The sequence below is a fragment of the Coffea eugenioides genome, chromosome 5 (genome assembly GCF_003713205.1).
Source record: "Coffea eugenioides isolate CCC68of chromosome 5, Ceug_1.0, whole genome shotgun sequence".
NCBI lineage: Eukaryota > Viridiplantae > Streptophyta > Magnoliopsida > Gentianales > Rubiaceae > Coffea > Coffea eugenioides.
The window spans coordinates 11,569,603-11,590,424 of NC_040039.1; the positions used below are offsets into that span (position 1 = coordinate 11,569,603).

At 37.2% G+C, this 20,822-nt stretch overlaps 1 protein-coding gene across 1 annotated transcript; it reads left to right on the top strand.

Moving 5' to 3' along the window:
* Window positions 1–1,094: 1,094 nt before the first annotated feature.
* Window positions 1,095–3,796, top strand: LOC113771171 (protein FAR1-RELATED SEQUENCE 5-like). Its single transcript, XM_027315786.1, has 4 exons — window positions 1,095–1,726; window positions 1,846–2,607; window positions 3,526–3,594; window positions 3,706–3,796. The coding sequence occupies exons 1-4, from the start codon at window positions 1,095–1,097 to the stop codon at window positions 3,794–3,796; spliced, it is 1,554 nt and encodes a 517-aa protein (XP_027171587.1).
* Window positions 3,797–20,822: the final 17,026 nt, after the last annotated feature.

Below are 20,822 nucleotides of genomic sequence, written 5' to 3' on the forward strand. Positions count from 1 at the left end.
GTGGACATCGATAATGGCCCCCATACTCCATTGCGAATGCTTATGTGAAAAGAATTAAAGAAACACACAGTAGAGGTTGAGTTTGTGGGTGTTAATGAAAATGCATGTCAATAGTGGTATTTTGTGCTAAAGGTTGATATAATTGCATCAGCCACACTTATAAAAACTGTGTATATGAATGTTAGAGTAATGTTTATCGTCTGCATTTTGTGAAAGTTGTGAGGTTAAATACGGTTTGTTAACTGAAATGATCGTGTATATATGTTTTGTTCCATTAGTAGACGATCAGTATTTATGTTACAAACGAAAGCATATGGGGAGGCTGAAAAAAAAATGTTAAGCGACCATGGTTAGAAAAAACATTGAACAACCACACAGGGGTTGTAACCATGGGGCAGGATGGGGCGCTTAAAACTCATGACATGGTGCAGGAAACAGGGAACGGAAAAATGGGGATGGATGGTTGCGGCAGGTTAAGGTCATTTGACCTTAACCAAGAACCTGAGTGTGACCGAGACACATTCATTGAAGAAAGCGGTGGTTCAATAGGAGGACACGAAGATGAGGAGGCAGATGAATTGGTGGGCGCAATAGGCGTGGATGACGTAATGAAATTAACATTTGACACGGAAGAAGAAGCTGGGGAATTCTATAATTTGTATGCGAAACTAAGGGGATTTGGGATTCGTAAAAGTAATGCCAAACGAGATGCAGATGGCATTTCAAGATTTAGAAAATGGGTATGTTGCTGTGAAGGTTATAGGAATGAAAAGTGGTTTAATTATGAAGACCGGAAAAGAGAAGCAAAACCAATCACAAGAACCGGGTGTGGGGCTTGCTTTCGCGTGAAATATGACATAGAATCAGTAAAGTATGTGGTGACACGTTTCATTATGGAGCACAATCACCCGCTGGCATCAGAGGAAAGTGTGCAACACATTAGGTCGCATAGAAAAGTGAGCGATGCAGAATATGCGCAGGCAAAAATTCTAAAGTTGGTTGGGGCCAGAATATGCTAGATAATGAAACATTTTGTTATCAAAGCCGGAGGGTATAGTAACGTGGGATTTTGCATTAAGGATCTATATAACCGAATGGACGAGGAACGTAGAAAAGATATTTTTAATGGCGATGCAGAAGGGACACTTGGGTTCTTGGCAGCGAAGAAGGATGCCGATGACATGTTCTTTTATAAATATCATGTAGATAACGAAGGAAGATTGGCAAGGTTGTTTTGGGCAGATTCTAAATCTCGTGCGGACTTCAGTGTATTTGGAGATGTATTGGTATTTGATACAACGTACAAAACAAATAAATACCGCAAGCCACTAGTTGTACTTGCAGGGGTAAACAACCATTTGAACAGTACTATTTTTGGCTGTGCACTGCTATTAGATGAGAGGATTGAAACATATGAATGGGTGTTAAGTACATTTGTAGAGGCTATGAAAGGTAGAAAGCCAGTAGCAGTGATGACAGATGGGGACAGTGCAATGCGAAGAGCTATAAAGAATCTTCTCCCGGATGCTTGTCACAGGCTATGTTCGTGGCACTTGCATAGAAATGCACGGAGTAATATTCGCTGCGAGGAGTTTAATAACAGGTTGTATAACCTGATGGTGAGAAAGTGTAGCACTCTTGAGTTTGAGGATCGGTGGGCTAGGTTGGTTAATGAATGTGGGGTGGTAGAGAATGAGTGGGTGAAGAAGTTGTACCGTAGGAGAAGGTTATGGGCAGAGGCCTATTTACGCGGTCATTTTTTTGTAGGTATGAGAAGTACTCAAAGGTCTGAGAAAATGAATGCTTTTTTGAATGAGTGCTTGAATGAAAAAATGAATTCGTTAGAAGTTTTGATTTGGCAATAGCATGGCTTCGACATACTGAGAGCAAAGCAGTTCACACAAGCGAAAACACAAAACCAGTCTTAACCACAATCCTGCCCGAATTAGAGGGGGGCGCAGCGGAGGTGTTTACAAGGAATGTGTTCTTCATGGTGATGAAGCATTTGAACAGGCAAGGACTTCTAATTTCTGAGGGTTGGAGCGAGGATGGAGGGAGTCGTACATATTATTACTCGAAATATGGTGGACACAAAATAAGTTGGATGGTGGATTATGATAGGTCAATGGAGAAGCTAATCTGCTCTTGCATGAAATTTGAGTCAAAGGGGATTTCTTGTGCTCACATGTTTCGCGTGATGGTGGTAGAAGGAATGAACAGGATCCCAGAAGCATGCATTTCGAAGTGGTGGACAAAGGGAGTTTACTGTACTAATAATGGAATGAAAGCATTTGTTGCAGACGAACAGCTGACACAAATGGCCAGATATGGCACTTTAAAGTCCAGTTGTAATACTATGTGTTACTATGCCTCCTACATGGATGATGCGTTTAATGACCTGCAGCAGATGTTTGACAAGCATTCTGTGGACCTAAAGGAGAAGTGGAGTGACAGGGGATATGGGGGAGACGGATTTGCAATGGATTCAAGAGTGAGGAACGATAGAAGTAGAAGAACATTCGGGCTGTTAGATCCCAGGGTGTCCCGGTCTAAAGGTGATCACAAGCATGCAGAAGCAAAGAAGAAAAGAAAGTGTGGTCATTGCAGGTACTATTGGAATTGCATACGTAGTTATACAGTAGTTAATTGATAAAATACATGAAGTGGACAGTGAAGGTAATAATGAAGAAGTGGGTATTTTTCGTTCTTATTATCAACAGTAGCAAATAAACACATAATTAAAAGTGCATACAAAGTATACAAAGTTATTGGCAATGCAAGAAAGTTGAAGTGGTGTAATGTTAGCATTGTGCTTAGTTGACGTGATTACTTGCAGTCACAAATGATTTGACATGTGATATATGGGTTGAAGATTGCAGGCAGGCCACAACCAACGAACATGCCCATACAAAAAGAATTCGCACAACACAGCAGTTCATGATGATTATATGGAAAATCGTTTGGATGACTCGCTGGAAAAATCATTTGAAATTGGTACGGGCTGGAGCGACTCAGGCGAATGGAGAGGACAAGCATTTGTACCACAACAATTCGGTAGCAGTGGAAGGGACACAGGTAGCCAACAAAGAAGTCCAGGAGAAAGATGAGACACTACTATTGTGATGCTTCGGTTTGCAGTTACGCAATAAATAAAGCAGGTTTTGGTGAGTAGAGGTGCAAGAGTAGTCTTTCCATGAAACAAGTACGAAATTGTAGAAGGGGAACGGTTTGTATCTTTCCTTCGCATTAATTTGTTTTGAGCATGAGAAGGCTACAAGGTATTCGTGAATGCGGGGAATGCTGGGTACAGGTTGTGGTGGTGTTTAAAAAAATTTGATTCCGTTACCATTGAAGTGTAAATAATGTAAGTTTGAATGTGTCATGGGCCATTGTAAGCTGTTATGACCACAGCCACTCAAAGGTAGTAAACAGTCATTATACTGATGCAGTACCTGTTGGTAAATGGCTTTGTTGTTCTTATTTTACTGTTGTTGCGTGTGTAAATTCTATTATATATTCTTTTAGGTGTGAAATGCAGAGGTTGAAAGAGATGGTATGGTTGTGCATGGAAGTAGTAGCCGTGACGACAGACAGGTTACAGAGCAACACCGGCTTGAGGGATTGTCTTTTGTTATATATCGGTGGGGTGAAGAGTATTCAAGGTTGCTAGGTCTAGATGGGTAAGTCATTGTAGTTCCACCGAAGGGGTCATGCACAGAAGGATCACCAGATGCATGACTGTCAAGGTTGCGTCGTAAGCACTGCTGTAGCAAATAGTGCTACTGCACTTGGTTAATAGGAGAGTAAGTAGTTGACAAATTGTTTATTAGACGAACCAAACTTGTTACGATCCTTTTTTGTAAATAGGAAATTAAGTGGAAGCGTATGTTGCGCAAAATCTCTTCGTGGGATAGACATTTTCCGAAGTGGCTACTTGGGAATCAGCTTCAGTTGCCCAGCTTTTGTAAACTGGTGCCTTACGCTGCTGCTATAAACTGCTTTTACGATATGGGCTGTTTGTTCCTCTCCTTGCTATCCTAACCAATGACCGTAAGGCCCAACGCCTTTTCTTTTGCCCATCGTTCCATTCAGGTGTAGGAACAGTAACTTCTGTTTCTCCCCATCTATTTTCATTACTCACAATGCTTATGCGTCTCTTCAGTGCACCAATAACAATGGTATTATTAGTTATATGTATTATATATGTATATTAATTTATGTAATATAATTAATATTATGAATTATACTAATAATTATACATATTTACTAATAGAAATTATTAATTAGTTCGAGTAACTTTACTAATACATTTGTACTAATATATTTAATTAACTAATAACTATCAATTACGATGTGGTTTGTAATATATTTATTAGGGATAATTTAAGAAACCTCCCTTGAGATTTCTGACACTTTCACTGGCACCCCCTGAGGTTCTCAAAATTTGACTGACCTCCCTTGCCTTTGAGTTATTGGGTCCCTTAGCTGACATCATGAAGGCCAAAATTACAAAAATATGGTATGAAGTTGGGATTTATTACTGATGTTGGGGTTTATTATTACCGTTTAGTTGGAGAAAAAAGCATCTACAGTGATTAATGAAGCCTAACAACAATAACACAAACTTAGAGAGTAATACATGAAGTAAAGCTGGATTAGGGAGTAAGGCACCATTTTTGTGCCATTATTGTGGCTGCTATTTCAGTTAGAAATGTTTTTAAGTAAAATTCAAAAAATGGTACAGTAATTTCTTATGAAAAAAAGTAGTAGGTTATCTACGTAATATAAATCAAAAATAGTTTAAAAAGGAAATATCCCATAAAGTACCAACTCTTTATGGCTTTTCTGTATTACATGAATGAAGTACCACAACATTTTATTATAAATCATTTAATTTTGTTAAATACATAAATATTTGCAAATAAAATTCAAAAGCCGTTACAGAAACATCTTTACGAAAGGAAAACTAGCATTTTTTGAATTATTTAATATAAATGAAATATTTTAAAGTAAACAAAAAAAATTGTCCATAATATACCAGTTCTTTACGAGTTTCTTCCATTATATGAATTAAGTACTAACTGTTTAAGAGTAGTTGACTTCGAAATAGAAGCGCAACTTTGAAATACGCTACTTAAATTTTAGTAAATTTGTTTATATATGAAAAATTGGTTAACTAGCGCAGTGAATTCAAACCCTACTTATGTATCGGATAAAAAAAGTACTCCAGATCTGCACTAAAACACCAGCTCTTTATGCCTTTTCTCCATAAATTATCCGTTTTCCCATTTTTCCATAAGCTAATTCAGGGGATGTTTCTGAAATTATCCCTTACAATATATATGTGTATGTAAGATTAATAATTTATATAATAATAAATATGTTTATTATTATGCATATAAGGTTGCAAAATGATTAAATTTAATATCTTATATACGTTATAACTGTGTAAAATATTAGTTAATTAGTATTTATATATATTATGTAATTATAGATAGATATTTATAATTTCTTTGAGGGGTTTACTCTCGGAAAAAGGTGCAGTAGGAGCTTAGTCTCGGAAATTTGCAGAGGAAGTTGTTGAAGTGAAAGAAAAAGGAAAATGTGTCTTGTGCACAAAGTAACGAAACAGAGCTGAACACGATTAATTTTTTTTACAGCATTTGTACATTTCCATTGGAGTACAATATTTCACGTAACTTGTTTGCACACGATTAATGAATTTCTTATTAATTATAACTATTATGCAATGTCCGCGTCATGTACGTAATCTAAATGCCTATGAATTGTAGAAAAAATTCCACATGTTTACTGACACTCCATCCGAACAACTTTGATACACCAGTTTTTTTTTTGGTGACATAGTTTAACAAAAATTGGTATACCTTGTTGGAACAATCCACTTAGGTAGCAATGCTTCGTCAGCCTCCCTCACACTAATTACTGTACAACAGTGTGGAAACTTGAACTCATATTCTTGTGTTGGAGTTGCATTCATACAAAAGGCTTTTCTGTCATGATATAAATAAGTTCGAAAAATGTAATGCATTAAATGTGATAGATTTATAGTAACAACAACTTCCATTTAAATTGTTTTGTTGTAAATATTTAATTTCACTGCAAACTTCAATTGCAGGTGAAGAACAATCTGGGACAGACGAAAAATAAGAACAGGACTATAAATTAGTTGTGGGAAATTTACGGTGACAAATTTTCATTCAAAGCAGTTAAACGGTACAAATTTAGACAAACAAGTTCAACGTTACCAATTATCTGTCAACTGTTAACATTTTCCGTGTTCAAGTTTAAAATTGTATCAAAATTACACAACACACGTGGCAATTGCTCACAGCTTGGCTTTGTTGGTGGGGACTCCCAACTAGTTTGCATACTCATTCCTCCGGCTACACAACCTTGTTTGCGGTTATGGGCCATGGGTGCTCAGTCTTTGGCATTATGAATTCCTTGACATTCGTGAGCTTTGCCTCTACCAAGCTCATCCGTAAATGTTTGCGTCCCGGCACTTGTGTTCGGACGCCTTAGAAACACAGGATTCCCGGCCACCAATTCCACCGCGAAGGCAGCGTTTCCCTGTCCCCTTTTGGAGCTTCATTGCACTTTCCAAAATTACCTGTATTTGATGTAGCCTTTGGTCCACCACTTGTGAGTTGTCCGACACATTGGATGCCAAACGAAATATTTCTGCACTTTTTTCTAAAACTTTCTTTCTCAGACCCATGCACTGAACAAGCAGGTTCTCGTACCAGTGTCTAGGCACCTAAGCGGAAACAACACAGATGGCTGTATTAATTTTACACAAATTGCTCAAATTAAATGGCGGGTGAAGTACAGGGCGAAGAATGCCATACCACATCACCAACAGCACATGGAAGAGGCAACCTATTACATCGCCACCAACTCTGTGAATGCCCTCTTGCTCCAGTGATCCATCAGTTTGTATGCACAACACAGACCAGGGAGGGTAATTAATTGGATGTTTCAGTGACGGTGTTGTAGCCTCACTTAGTGGCAACTGGTCACATATATGAATTACGCACTCCTTCCCACTAGGTGGCAACGTGGAGGAAGTCATTGGTTTCATTAGCCTGCTGCGCACAAACTCGTCATACGTAGCATATGGAGGGGGATCTGGGTATAGGCTTGTAATGGGTAGTCCATGAAGCACATCATGTAGCCTGTTTCCCGAAATTGTATCAGTGTTGTACATATCTGATAGCCGATGGGAAGGTTGCTTTGCACATACACCTGCCTAATAACCCTCTCGCCCAGGTAGTAAAATCTTCCCATGGGGCCATCCAAAAGCAATCTCGTTGTAGTTAGTTCCTTGGATTTGAGATACCGACTCTGTGAGAACCCTGAAAATGCTTATATAAATAACATTTCGTATGTCAATTGCATTCCTTTTATTCTTTAATAAGTCCTAGTACTACTTTTACTTGTTTGCAATTAAGTACGTAAAACACGTTATGTGGAAATTTATATAATTTTTCTAAGTTATGGATTCCTTGGTTTCGCTAAACTAAGTTAAGATTTTTAGAGCTAGATTAAATTTTTCGTATTAACATAAAATGTTAGATTTATATATATTGGTCAAACTTGATTTTAATAGTTTAATTAATCAAACAAGAATGTTAAGCGTTAAAGGAAGCTTAATACTAATTTGTAATCAATAAATTTTAGATAAAAAAAAATAAAAATAATACAAATACTCTAACCATATTTAGGACATAAAATTTCGACAACCAAAGTATTGCATGATTAGCGATTCAATTAGGCGTTCAAATCACTTTTGAGGACAATTTTTGGAGCTAAGCTAGGACCAAGGACTTAAGTGGCTAATTGGAGAGGTAGTGAAAAGTCTAAAATACCCTCACAGCTTCACAACATCACCCACGGCCATGACCATTTTCTGCAAAGCCAAACAGCTCCCCGGACACCATGATCACAACACCACCCAACCGGCCAACCACAACCTTCACCACTTCCACACACCACCACCCAAGCTGACCAACCGGCACCTTCACCACTGCAATACACCATCCCTGCCGACACTCAACCATTCTCAAAACCGCAGCACCACCTCACAACCTCAGTCCATAACCTCTGCACACCTCCTACCACAGATAGCATTCTACTCCCACTTTGTTATCATCGACCGAGAGGAAGTGAGAGGCCGAGCTGCACATCTTCCATTTCTGTTCGTGAGTTAGAGGAAAGAAAGGGGAGAGCTAGTGGAGGGCGTAGGAGCTGCTGACCATCACCATCTTCGTTAACCTCAAATCAACAACCACCAGCTGCAACCAGAACCTGCTTCTCGCGTGAGAGCCGAGAGGAAGGAGAACTCTTCAAACTTTCTGTCCGACAAATTAACTTGCTGAGAGGTGATTTCTGAGCCCAATGATTCTGGTTAAGAGATTGATTAAGCTTGGCAGTTGTCGAGTGAGCAGGGATTAGCTAGGAAAATTTTAATGGACTTAAAATCTGGTCACATTTAAACTACCGTGGATGATCGACTAAGTTCTGGAAATCTTGGCTGAAAGATGTTGTTAATTGAACTTGATTTCTAAAACTAAAAATGTTAATCAGTGGCTAAGCTGTTGCATGTTGAACTTGAGCATCTAAATCCACGTATAATCCAAGGAAAAATCCGGAAAAACTAAGATCAAGGCTGCTGGAATCTGGATTATGCGAACTGCCGAAAGTTGTTTCTGTAATTTTAATTAATTGGAGTAATCTGAGCACGGTGGTGATTAACTAACGGAACCTTGGATGATTATTATGCTTAGTGTCATGCATGAAATTAATTAGCTTGGGTTAATCTGGAAAATAAGAGATGAAACAGAATATTTTTTTTATATACAAGCTCACCCGAGTGAAGTCCCACAATTTCTGGATTTATGAATGTGTTGTACTGCTGCCGAGCTGATTTCTGGACTGACTTGTTAACTAATTAACCCAGAAATTGTGCATGTGTGAGTTAAGAGCAAAATAAAAGACTTCAACTGAAGATAATATCTGATGATGAGCTAGGGAGATTAGAAAATTCTGTCTTGGTTGAGCATGATTCTGCCGAGAAGAATGGATTGGATTTTCATCTAAAATTCTGTTTTCCTGTGGTAATTTGATCACTCAAGTGTAAAATAGCCGAGTGAAACTTAATGTGTATGATGTCTAGGACCCTGCATATTAATTCCATGAAGTTGATTGATGAATTAAGGAACCTAAGAAATTCTGGTTTGATGGAACCTTTTTGCCGAGACTGATTGGGGAAATGATTTGCTTAATTTGTTTAATTTGCTTAGTTATGATCGGCTGTGGTTATAATCCTAATTATTCAAGTGAAGATAAAATGCTTAAAAGCCTGCATGTTGAGTTACACGATTGTACAATGAGATTAGGAACTTGGAAAATTCTGGTTTAGTAAATTGGGATTCGTATGACCTGAAAAATTTCCGAGACCTTGAACTTGATTTTAATTGCGCAATCTGGTTTACAGTGATGTTTTGAGTTGACCTGTATGACTAACTAGTTAACAATGTGTTAATTAAACTTTGCATGAGGTCTTGTAACTTGGCTAACCAAGAAAATAAAATGAAGGCAGAAAGATTGTTTCATGAACTACCATTCGAGCTTGGTTGATATAAATTCTGGATTTGTGATTAGATGAGTACAATTGTAGTATGAACTTGGATTTGATTTGGAAACCTCTACTAGCTAGCTACGTGTTTTCAAGTCCTAATAGAGTACCAAATTCTGTTTTTAACCAAAGAAAATTCTGTTTTGGAACCCTTGTTATTGCTGGAATTTCTTTGTGAATTGCCGTTAACTTGAACCTGGAAATTTTGAAGTTTATGACAGTGGTTTAACTTCAACTACTGAACGGAAATTGTGCATTGTTTAGCTAAGTGATTACATGAGGAAGTGAGAGTTTAATAGCCCACTTCACCTGAGTAAATAAAGTGAAAACAGAAAATTCTTTCATACAAGATTCATCCGTGGCTTGCTAGATAGATTCTTGAATTGTCTTGGGATGTTAGGGACCTGAAATGCATGATAAAATGTACACGTAACCTGTGAAAACTGTTTGGCAAAGAATCATTCGACATCTTGGGAATTTGATTCAGAAATAGCAAAGTGTAGCTATGGATATAAGCTGGAAATTTCCCAGCCTTAGTCATGGTTGATAAAGAAGTACGTATGGGTTTCTTTATATATTTTGGAGCTGTGGAAAAATTGTATTACTACTGAATCCGCTTTATAATACCTTGAGATGGTCATGCATTTGAATTTTGTGGTGACAATGTGATATTATGAATGGAATTTCTTGGCTTTGGACCAAATACTTGAGTAGGAGGCTGCTGCAAATGTGGTCTTTGGTTTTAAATAACTGTTAGTAGATTTAAATACTTGAAATATTAGCTTGGTTGTCACATGAATTACTGGTTGGGTGCTAAGGGCTAATGATTGACGAAGCCTTAGCCATTGAAATGATTTTTTTATAAAGTATTATTAGATGATGGAAGTTAATTGTTGGAATGTCTTGGGACTTCACTTTTATTTTATTTGCTTATATTGGGTTTGCTGAAACCAAGTGCTAATGATTGATGAAGCCTTGGTTGACTATTTTATTTTATTCGGAAGAGCAATTGTTGAAAACCAGGGCTAATGATTGACGAAGCCCTAGTAATTTGCTATGTGATTCTTGCTATATTTTGAGCCATACTATGATCTCGAAATGGAATCGGAGCGGGGGGGGAAATTGTATAGACCTTACGAACTCGAGTAAGCTGCGTTCAAAAAAAAAATTAACCATAAATATTTTCTAGCTAGTATTATATTACAAAACTCTATATCTAGCGTTTTGCCTAAAACTTTCCAATTCAATAATTTCCTTCAGCTCAAACTAATCGTTTGATAGCTCTAGAAAATAAGTTATATAACTTTTGGAAACTCTAAGTCTTATTTTAATCCTCTTCTTCCCTTAAGCTTTGCTCTAGATTGTTAACCATAGGAAGTTTCAAAATACGAGCTTTACCAACTTTAGCGAAAAACTTGGGAGACTTGCTCGGCAAGAAACCCTAATCTAGGAGAAATAGTTTTTAATGATAATTTTTGCAAAAGCCGTAGCTTTAGGGAAATATTCAAAGTAACCTCCTAACTATGATTTTGAGAAGTTTGTCGACTTGTTTCTAGTAAATAATACCAGTTACCTTCTCTAAGGATGAATATAATAAGAAACACTTTTATTACTTTTGTCAAGCTCAATCTACATAGATTTTTGAAATCTTTCGAGAAAGTAAACTAGTATTAAATTAAATAAATTCTTACACGAATAAGTTTAATAACTAAATAAAAACTTATAGTTTCAAAATTTGGTTTTAGGGTATCGCGAGGACGCGGAATTCGATCCCCAACCCGATATCTGAGCTCCACTCTTGGTGAGTGTCCCTGCCTGTTCCTTTCCTACTTGAATTAAGTGCTTTCTTGACTTGATACGTGATAAATTGTAAAATGAGCTTTTGATCCATCGAAGTGAGCTGTGTGTACTTTATCACACTAGCCGTTCGAGTGGTGACTTGTGTAAAAACATTTTCCTCCTGAATCCTTGATTCAATATGTAGTTACGTCGTTGGGTGAATCCCTCGACGCATGTATCTAACTACCATGAATCTAAAAGTAGTTACGTCGTTGGGTGAATCCCTCGACGCATGTATCTAACTACCATAAATCTAAACGTAGTTGAGTCGTTGGGTGAATCCCACGACCCCTGTACCAACTACCATGACGAGTATATCTCGAGTATACTACGTCCTTAGTCGGCGAGCGGGCCCGGAATCGGGGTATGATTGGTGACGGGTTAGGTATCAAAATAAGGTGGTCTACGTGAAATTTAGGTAGTGAGAGTTGACGGAGGGTCAACTACGATAAATGGTGATCAAGCGAGGAAAATGGCTCCTGAGAGCCCCTGTATCCTACCTTGTGCTGTTAAACGCTTTCCTATTTGTTAAACTTGTTTATGTTATTACTCGTTGCTTGATTTGAGTGACTGCATGTTTTGGGGCACCACTGAGGTTTAGCTCACCCCACGTTTGTTTGTTTTCCTTACAGGAGGTGAAGATTGAAAGTATTTGCGCAGTTATGTTTCCTATGGTTGTACTTGAACAATTTGATTGAATTTTTCGGTGTGTAATGAATTCTAAGCTAAGATTTGTATTTTCATTTTGGATTGTCACTTGAAGCTGGAAAAGTGTAATCTCTAATTCTAATACACAATTTGTATGTTTGAATTAGTATAGTATATCCTTATCTTTTGCGAGCGTCGCTGGAAGTATTTAAGAACTGTCGATTGGCTAAGTTTTGTACTGTTATCTCTGAAGTTAATGTGGTGTTGTAAATCGACTTATTTCGGAAGAATCCTTATTGTGATAGCTTAGGGTATTTGTCGGAGGATTTTAGGTTAGAATGCTTGCGTGAGTCCTGGCGAGAGTTGGGCAGACGGCCCGCCAACCCTTTGGTTCGCCTTAGGGGGAAGTGGGGTCGCCACAGACTCGGCAATGCCATTGCAGGGAAGGGCAGCCAGTTGACCTATGACACACAATTAACAAGCGATGTAACATTGGTTTGTTCAACAGGTGGAACAAATTCATAACAACTGTTAACACTTAGGCGATAGAAACTATTGGATGTTCTAAGTACGGGAACTAACGTTTTTCGGGTCAATGGTGTCAATTGCGCGGCGAAAATGTTCGACCGTAGACGGTGATTGTCGGTTGGCTCTATTACACGAGCGCCATCGCCACATTCTGGGCAATACGTCCCTCTCGTCCTATTTCAGTTTATACGGACTTAGCTGAAGAATTTCATAAGCCCACATCTACACGTGGTCGTACAAATTATGTGAAGCGTTCGGGATGAACACTAACTGCCAGAAAAGTTTATGTAACGGAACATGGAAATGTCGAATTGACACAGTGAAGGCAATTCTGGACTTACCTCCCAAATGAAGCTGTAGCCACCAAGGCTTTTCGTCAGGCATGGGGAGACGGCGGACATAAATCTGTACAAGGTTGCCATCCCCGCCCCTCCCCAGTTATAATCCCCTATACGATCTACGTCCTCCAGCGCAGGCAGACAGCACAAGTGAATTGTTTCGGTCGTGTTGCTAAGTAAAGTGCGGCCAAGCATGTATAGAAAGAAAGCTCTAGTCAGATGTGCCAGCTAGACGTCGTCGTTCTCGTCAATCGCCTTGTCTTTGTAGAATGACAATATATCGGTAACTCTGATGGCACCGGCAGAAGCAAAAGCTAGCACCCAACCCAATTGCTCCTTGATGTAATTGGTATTTTCCCTAACATTGTAATCCCACGGAATGGGCAAGCCGCCCACTGCTACACCGGTTATACAGGTGATGTCCAAGGGTGTCAGTGTCATCTCTCCGAAAGGCAAGTGGAAGGAGTTTGTTGAGTCCCACCATCGCTTTGCAAGTGCGACAGACAACTTCCTATCTCTATCGGCCACGAGCAAGTGGCTCAGAAAATCCCCAAACCCAGCACTAACAACTTTCGCGGCCACCTTACGAGGCAGCCTCTTCCACCACTCCATAATTTCGACTGACGACCCTCTAGGATAAATTGAATAGACTTCTTATGCATTAATGTAGAACCAATTCAGCCATTTATATATATGTATAAACCAAATGAGGACTTAGGGCAAAATAAGCACAAGTAATTGTCGACATTGATTCTGCAACATTTACCCCCTGTGCAAGGAAAATGTGTGATATGTGGCTTTTCCGATCAACCAGTAGTTCCTGTGAGTGTTCTTCATCACGCGGTGGCTGGTAGCGATGGAGCCTGCCCATCGCACGGCTGTTGGAGTTGGATTTTGGACGAATATTGTGACGGCGCAGCCTATCACAGAATCCCTATCACCCCACCCGCAATTATGAACAACTTTGCCGTTAAGTGTTGCGGCCTTGTAGGTGCGTAGGCGTCTTTCTTCGTGAGAAATTTGAATAGTTAGACATTTTGGACGGCTGTGGCCAGGTTGGGCGTGCAATGCCCTTGTACCTTCTAAATAGGGTTGCAAATTGGGAAATATGTGTTATAGAGACGGTCGGCGCGTGTGCTAAGCATGTTTTCATTGGCCTTTACATACATACCCTTTTCAGTTTTACTTGGACGACTAAGGAAACAGTATTGTGGCCAACCTCCACGTCGTAAGCAATTAAATGTCTCCGAATGTTTCATTATAGCAAGGGGGAAATTGGATTAGAAAAGATGAAAAAATTTGAATTTAAAAACACAAACCGCAATTTCGGGACATTAACAGCTAAAATTGAAAAGCACCTGTAATGGATGGTCCGGACGATAAACGAATACGGGTTGCCACAACTCCAATGACACTACTATGTTGACACGGGTTAATATTTCAAATCAAAATAACATTCCACATATATTCATACTAGAGGTACTCGGCTGTGCAACGCACAGCCAGGGTCCTCTACAACATTAGTTAAATACATAGCAACAAATGTTTTAGTACATAATGAATAGAAATATAGGAAAAATATTAAGTATAAAAACAATTAAAATTTGCTGTGAAAAGAAATTTCATATATAAAGTTAACCCCAATTTATTGTGATTTGGAAAAAGAATTTTTAACCAATATTATTTGTACGTAATGATATCAAAAAAGAAAAGAAAGCAAATCCATTATGAGTGCATTATAGGTTTAATAGCAGCATAGTTTTAGTTGTAATTAAATAAAGAGTAGTCATAATGTTTCTAACATTTTAATAATTAGAAAAAATATAGAAAGCCACAAAAACCTGTCACTATCTTCAACATCAATAAAAAGAATACAAACTTGCATATTTTTCTTTCTTTTTTGAGAGAAATAGCGAGTTAATCTATCCATTTAAATCATGTCTAATAGCATTACCAATAGATGAAAACATTATCTAACCAAATAGTTATAGAATATGTATATCAAGTTGAAATAAAAACATGAATTGCCATATTTGTAAATCTACATATGCAAATTCAAATCCAACAATTTGTTTGATTGCAAATATGTCTTCTTAATCAAAATAGAATTTTCTAATAATATTTTGTAGAGTGACACTCTAAGCTAAAAGCCTCAATACTAACTTTCACCACCAAATGCATTCCTTTGAAAACTGCAATTGTTTTAGCTAGTCAAATCAACAAAATATTATTAACTTCTTTAGCCAAATAGTAATGACATGTCCATTTCTATGCCTAACAATCATCTCAAACTCTAATTACATTATCTATCATTATGGGCAATAAAAAAGGATAAGAGTAAGTCATATAGAACCAGTTTAAGTAAAAGATTCTGAAATCTAATTTTGCACTTCTTTTATTTCCAAGCTATCATTTGCTAAAATTAAAACCATGAAAATAAACTACCTATCATGGATACAAGCTAGTCATTCAAAATGTTGAATGAAGAGATATAAAATATTATCTTCACATTCTAAATTGCTAGCTCCAACAATTATTTTACACGTCATCCACCGTATCCAGTTTCTAAGCATTTTTCACAATTAATAAACTTTATATAAATTAAAATATAATTACCTATCCATAAATTAAGAGATTCTGATTAATTTTTAATTTAATAAGCATCATTTTTTTCTTCCTGATCATCGTTTACCTTGGATTTTCATTTATTAGATTTTTTTCTCCTCTATTGTAGTACTATCACCCTATTATTAAATAACAATTTTAATAAATAAAAAATTAAAAATAGAATGAATCAGCATAATGGTGTTATTTATTTTATGAGGGAAAAGTAGTTACAATTCTTTCATTGTTAGCCTAAAAATTGTTCATGTAATCACCACTCGTCTTGTTGTCAACCTTAGTTTATTTTTTCCCAAAAATAAAAATATCAAAAAGTAGTTTCAGAATAAATAAAATATAAAAAACAAAACAAATGTTTCTTTAGATTTGGGAAAAAATATTCACAGCATCACATACCTCTTTTGGGCAAAAAAGAAAGTCAGATGAAGAAGAAATAGGTGGGAAAAGCAATAAGCAAAGGTTGCTGATCAAGACGCAAAAAAAGACAAAAAAAATATCAAATAGTATATGTGAGAACCTCGAAAAAATGCTTACATATATATATATATATATTCATTTAGGTATATTCCAATTGCATATTGATTCTTAAATAAATCCTACCTCTATTCCTACTTGTTTTTAAATAAGTACGTAAAAGTAGTTTTTATGTTACAAACAACTTAATTGTGCAAAATATTAAAATTATTTGATTCTTGCCAATATAAATTAATACTTCTTGGCGTAAATTATTTTAATGCCTTGAGGATAATTCTTTGAGTTCCGATAGCCAAGTCTAAGCGTTAATAATATTAAGTGTCAGCGGAAATCCTTTACAATTACATTTAGAACATTAAAATCTCGATAATTGAACTTTTGCAAGAATAAAATACTAGTAGGCTAACAAATTTCATTTGAAGTAAAAATTTTGGAATTAGCTTACGAATGAGGACTTAAGTGGAAGGTCGAATAAGATGCTAAAAGACTAAATCAACCCTCCTCCATTTCAAAATTAACCATGCCCGTATTATCTCCATTCCCGCCATTGGAAATTATTACATACCAATTCATAGATTAACTAAACATATTTTAGTGCTACGTTAATCGTTCAATCAATTTCCTAAAAATTCGAAGGTGTAAGAATTTGTGAGGTTAAGGAGAAAATTTCAGATTGGTAACTCAGATGTATTAATGTCGAAAGGCTAAACTAATCCTTCATATTAACCAATACATTATACGACCAATAGGCTATAGATTAAGTGGGAAGCTTGGGACGTAAAAATTTCAATAATTAAGTTTTTGCAAGCTTAGTATAGCATTAAGTGTTTAAATTACATTTGGGGTAAAATTTTACAATTAGAATAGAACTAAGGACGTAAGTGGATATTAGGAAGAGATGTGAAAAGACCGAAACACCCCTCCACTATTTCAAAATTAACCATGCAGCCACTCCACGGACAAGCTCAAATTTTCAGCATTTCTAATCCTTTCCACCGGCTTCACTCTCCACTCCAAACAATCCAGCTGTATCCACGGTCGGCCATTCCATTTTATCAACCTCAAATCACTACAAATACTACACTACCCCAATTCTAAATCATCCCAGCACTTGTAATCACCATTTTTCTCCTCTGCCATGAACCGAGAACGAAAAGAAAGAAAGAACCGTGAGCTTACCTCGTTCTGTCCGCAAGCTAGAAGGAAAAAGGAGAGAGACCTGCAGTCTTTCTTCACCTCATCTGTGAGCTGGAGAAGAGGACCGAAAGCCATCACTTCTTATATCCGCAAGCCTGAGCAAGAAAAGAGTGAGACTGTGAATTTCACTTCTGTTCTGTCCGAGGGAAAGAGAGAAAGAAAGGTGAGTCGTGCGAGTTACCTACCACCATCCCCTTCATCACTGCCGAGCTATCCATTTTCCCTCCGCATCTGCACCCAATTGGGATCAATCCAACAATCAACGCCACGGTCTGCAATAGCTGAACCCGAACCAACCATACCAAGCTCACCAGCGAGCCGAGAAAAAAAATTTGGTAGCTGCTAGTCGCACAACTTGAACTCCCAAGCCGAGGTAAAAATCTGGTCCTAGATTAACTAACTATAGGTAGATGATGCTGGTTATAAACTTGCATGTAATGGTTAAGCACTTGGATGATGAAATAAAAGGATAAGAAATCTGATTTTTGACAGAGATGGTTCGGCCGAGAGCTGAAATGAAAATGCAACATTAATCTTGCTTATTTGGAGTAATCTGAGCTGACAAACGTGATTATATCACTAAGAATCAGATGATTAAGTATTGCATGAGGATAATCAATCGGCTAAGGAAGAAATTAAGATGAAACAAAAGAATTTGTAGCATGCAATTTTATCCGAGCTCGGTTGAGCTTGATTAGGAATAATGCAGTTTTACTTGGTTTATTTCTTGACAATCGGAGCTTGTAACTGTGATTAGCTGGTTAATAACAAGATGATTAAGCTCTGCATGCAACCCATTAGCTCGGTAAAGCAAGAAAAATAAGAATAAAATGCAAACTGTCGCACGCAACTTCATCCGAGGCTAGCTGAACCAATTTCTGGAAATTTGGATGATTTTTGTTGTTGATCGAATCTGAGTTTTGAACTAGAAATGTTAATCAGTTAGTTAAGTAATTGCATGTTGAATTTGAGTACTTAAATCACTGAATGAGCCGAGGAAAAATTTGATTTAAGACTAACGAGCTGCTGGAAATTTTCTTTGGTAATCCGAGAGACTTGAGCTGGAAAATTTAGATGATTATAGTTGTTGTTTGCAGATGATTTTGAACTGGAAATGTTAATTGGCTAGTTAAGAATTTACACGTCGAATTTGAGTACCTAATACCTTGTTTTAGCCGAAGGAAAATTTGGATATAAGACTATTGAGTAGCTGGAAAAGTTTGGAAACCGAGAGGTTGAACTGGAAATTTAACTTGTTTCTGGAATTTTTCCTCGGAATCAAATGGTTTAGAAATGCATGAGAAAGGCGTGTTTTAAGCCTAGTAAGCTGCATAGATGTGAAACTTTTGATACGATTGATAATTTGGTTGAAAATGGTGAAGCAAAGTGCTGGAAAAACTTGTGAATTGCCGAGGGAATGAAACTGAAACTTGTAGTGGTTTCTGAATTTGTTTTCTTGGAGTATAATGATTGGATATGCTTGAAAAATGTTGTCATAAGTCTTGTAAGATACTTAGTAGTGAAACATCTGATGTGTTGGAGGATTTAAACCAGAAATGTTGAAATGTAGTTGCTGGAAAATTTTCCATTCCTAGCCGAGTTTGGATAAGGAAACTATTTATTAAACTTTCATGAATTTTGGGGCTGTAAAACACCAACTTATTGTTTATTCGTTGTCAGAAATGTTTGTTGGATGCTAAGGGCTAATGATTGATGAAGCCCTTGGCTATTTGAATAACTTTTACAAGCATTTCAGTTTTGATGGAATTTAACTCCTGGAGTTACTTGTTATTATTTCTACTTGTTTGATAAAACCCTTGTGATTTAGTTGATGGAATTGTTTGGAGGCCTTGCATTTATTTTGTTCAATTGTGATCTGATATGAGTATGTTGGATACCCAGAGCTAATGATTGACGAAGCCTTGGTCTTTCGTTTAATTCTTGATCAGCAATGAATCTGTTGAAACCTAGGGCTAATGATTGATGAAGCCCTAGTGAGATTTCTATTTGAAATATGAGTTTGCTATATTGACGAATCTGAAATATTACGTGCTTGTGAATCGAAATCGTAAGGAATCCGTTTTGGTCCTGTGAACTTGAGAAAGTTTTAAGCAAGCTATTTAAATATATCTTCGCTCTAGTATGGTACGATAAAACTTAGTATTGTATGTTAAAGTTAGAAATTTTGTGTAGGGATTTTCTAAACCTTGCCGACTCGATATTTCTTCCTTTAAGCTTAAACTAGCCTTATTACTTTTAGAAAATGATTTCACTAGTTTCTAAAACCCTAAGTCTTGGTCTATTTCCTTTTCTTTCCTTAAAATGGTCCCTGGCTAGTTGTCTAGAGGAAAATTTCCAAAATACAAGATTTTAGTGACTTTAACTAAAAATAGCAGAAAACTTACTTTAAATAAAATGGTACTAGCCGCACTCTTATAAAGAAAAGTATTTTAAGGAAAGCCATATAAAACATTTCCTACTTTTACTAAATTTCAATCCTAAGTGGATGGTCGAATTATTTCGAGAAAATAAACTAGTAATATACTAGATAACCTTTTATATTTAGAACTTGAATAGAAAACTTATAGTTTTAAAAACTTGGTTTTCTAGGATTTAGCGAGGACGCGGATTTCGACTCCCAACTTGACATCTGAACTTCACTCTTGGTGAGTGTCCCTGCTTGTTTTACGCTTATTTGGTTAAAGTGCTTTCGTGACTCGATATGTGATAATTGGAAAATGATTGCTGAACCATCGAAGTGAGCAGTGTGTACTTTATCACACTAGCCTTTCGAGTGGTGACTTGCATGAAGTGTTTTTCGTGGATATCTTGCTTGCGCTTGCTAAGTGTTGGACGTAAAGTCGTTGGGTGAATCCCTCGACCAGTCTATAAGTGTTGGACGTAACGTTGTTGGGTGAATCCCTCGACCAGTTCCAGGTATACTCAAGTATTACCACTCTCGTGTTTGGCGTTCAGGCCCGATAAAGGGGTATGATTGGTGGCCGGAGTTAAGAAAAACAAAAAGATCTACATGGACCTTAGGTAGTGAAAGTTGACGGAGGGTCAACTACGGTAAATTTTGATCAAGCGTGGAGAATGGCTCCTGAGAGCCCTGTATCCTATCTTGTGTTGTTATACGCTTTCCTAATTGTTTAATTTGTGAAATTGTTACTCGCTGCTTGATTTACATGATTACATGTTTTGGGGCACCACTGAGCTTTAGCTCACCCCACGTTCATTTGTTTTCCTTGATAGGTCCTGGCACTTGAGCAAGACTTGAAATCTAATTTCACTTTATGCATGTAGTTTGAGTTAAACATTGTATCTTTTATTTTGGATTGCCGCTTGAAGCTGGAAAAGTGTAAACCCTGGAACTGTTATTTGGCTTGTACTAATGTATTTGGATTGTATGATTTGTTGCCTGGTTTGTAACGCGTATGGTATTTAAGAGTCGACGATTGGCTATCTTTTAAATGCTGTTATCTCTGAAGTTAATGTAGTCTTAGTTATTGGTCTAT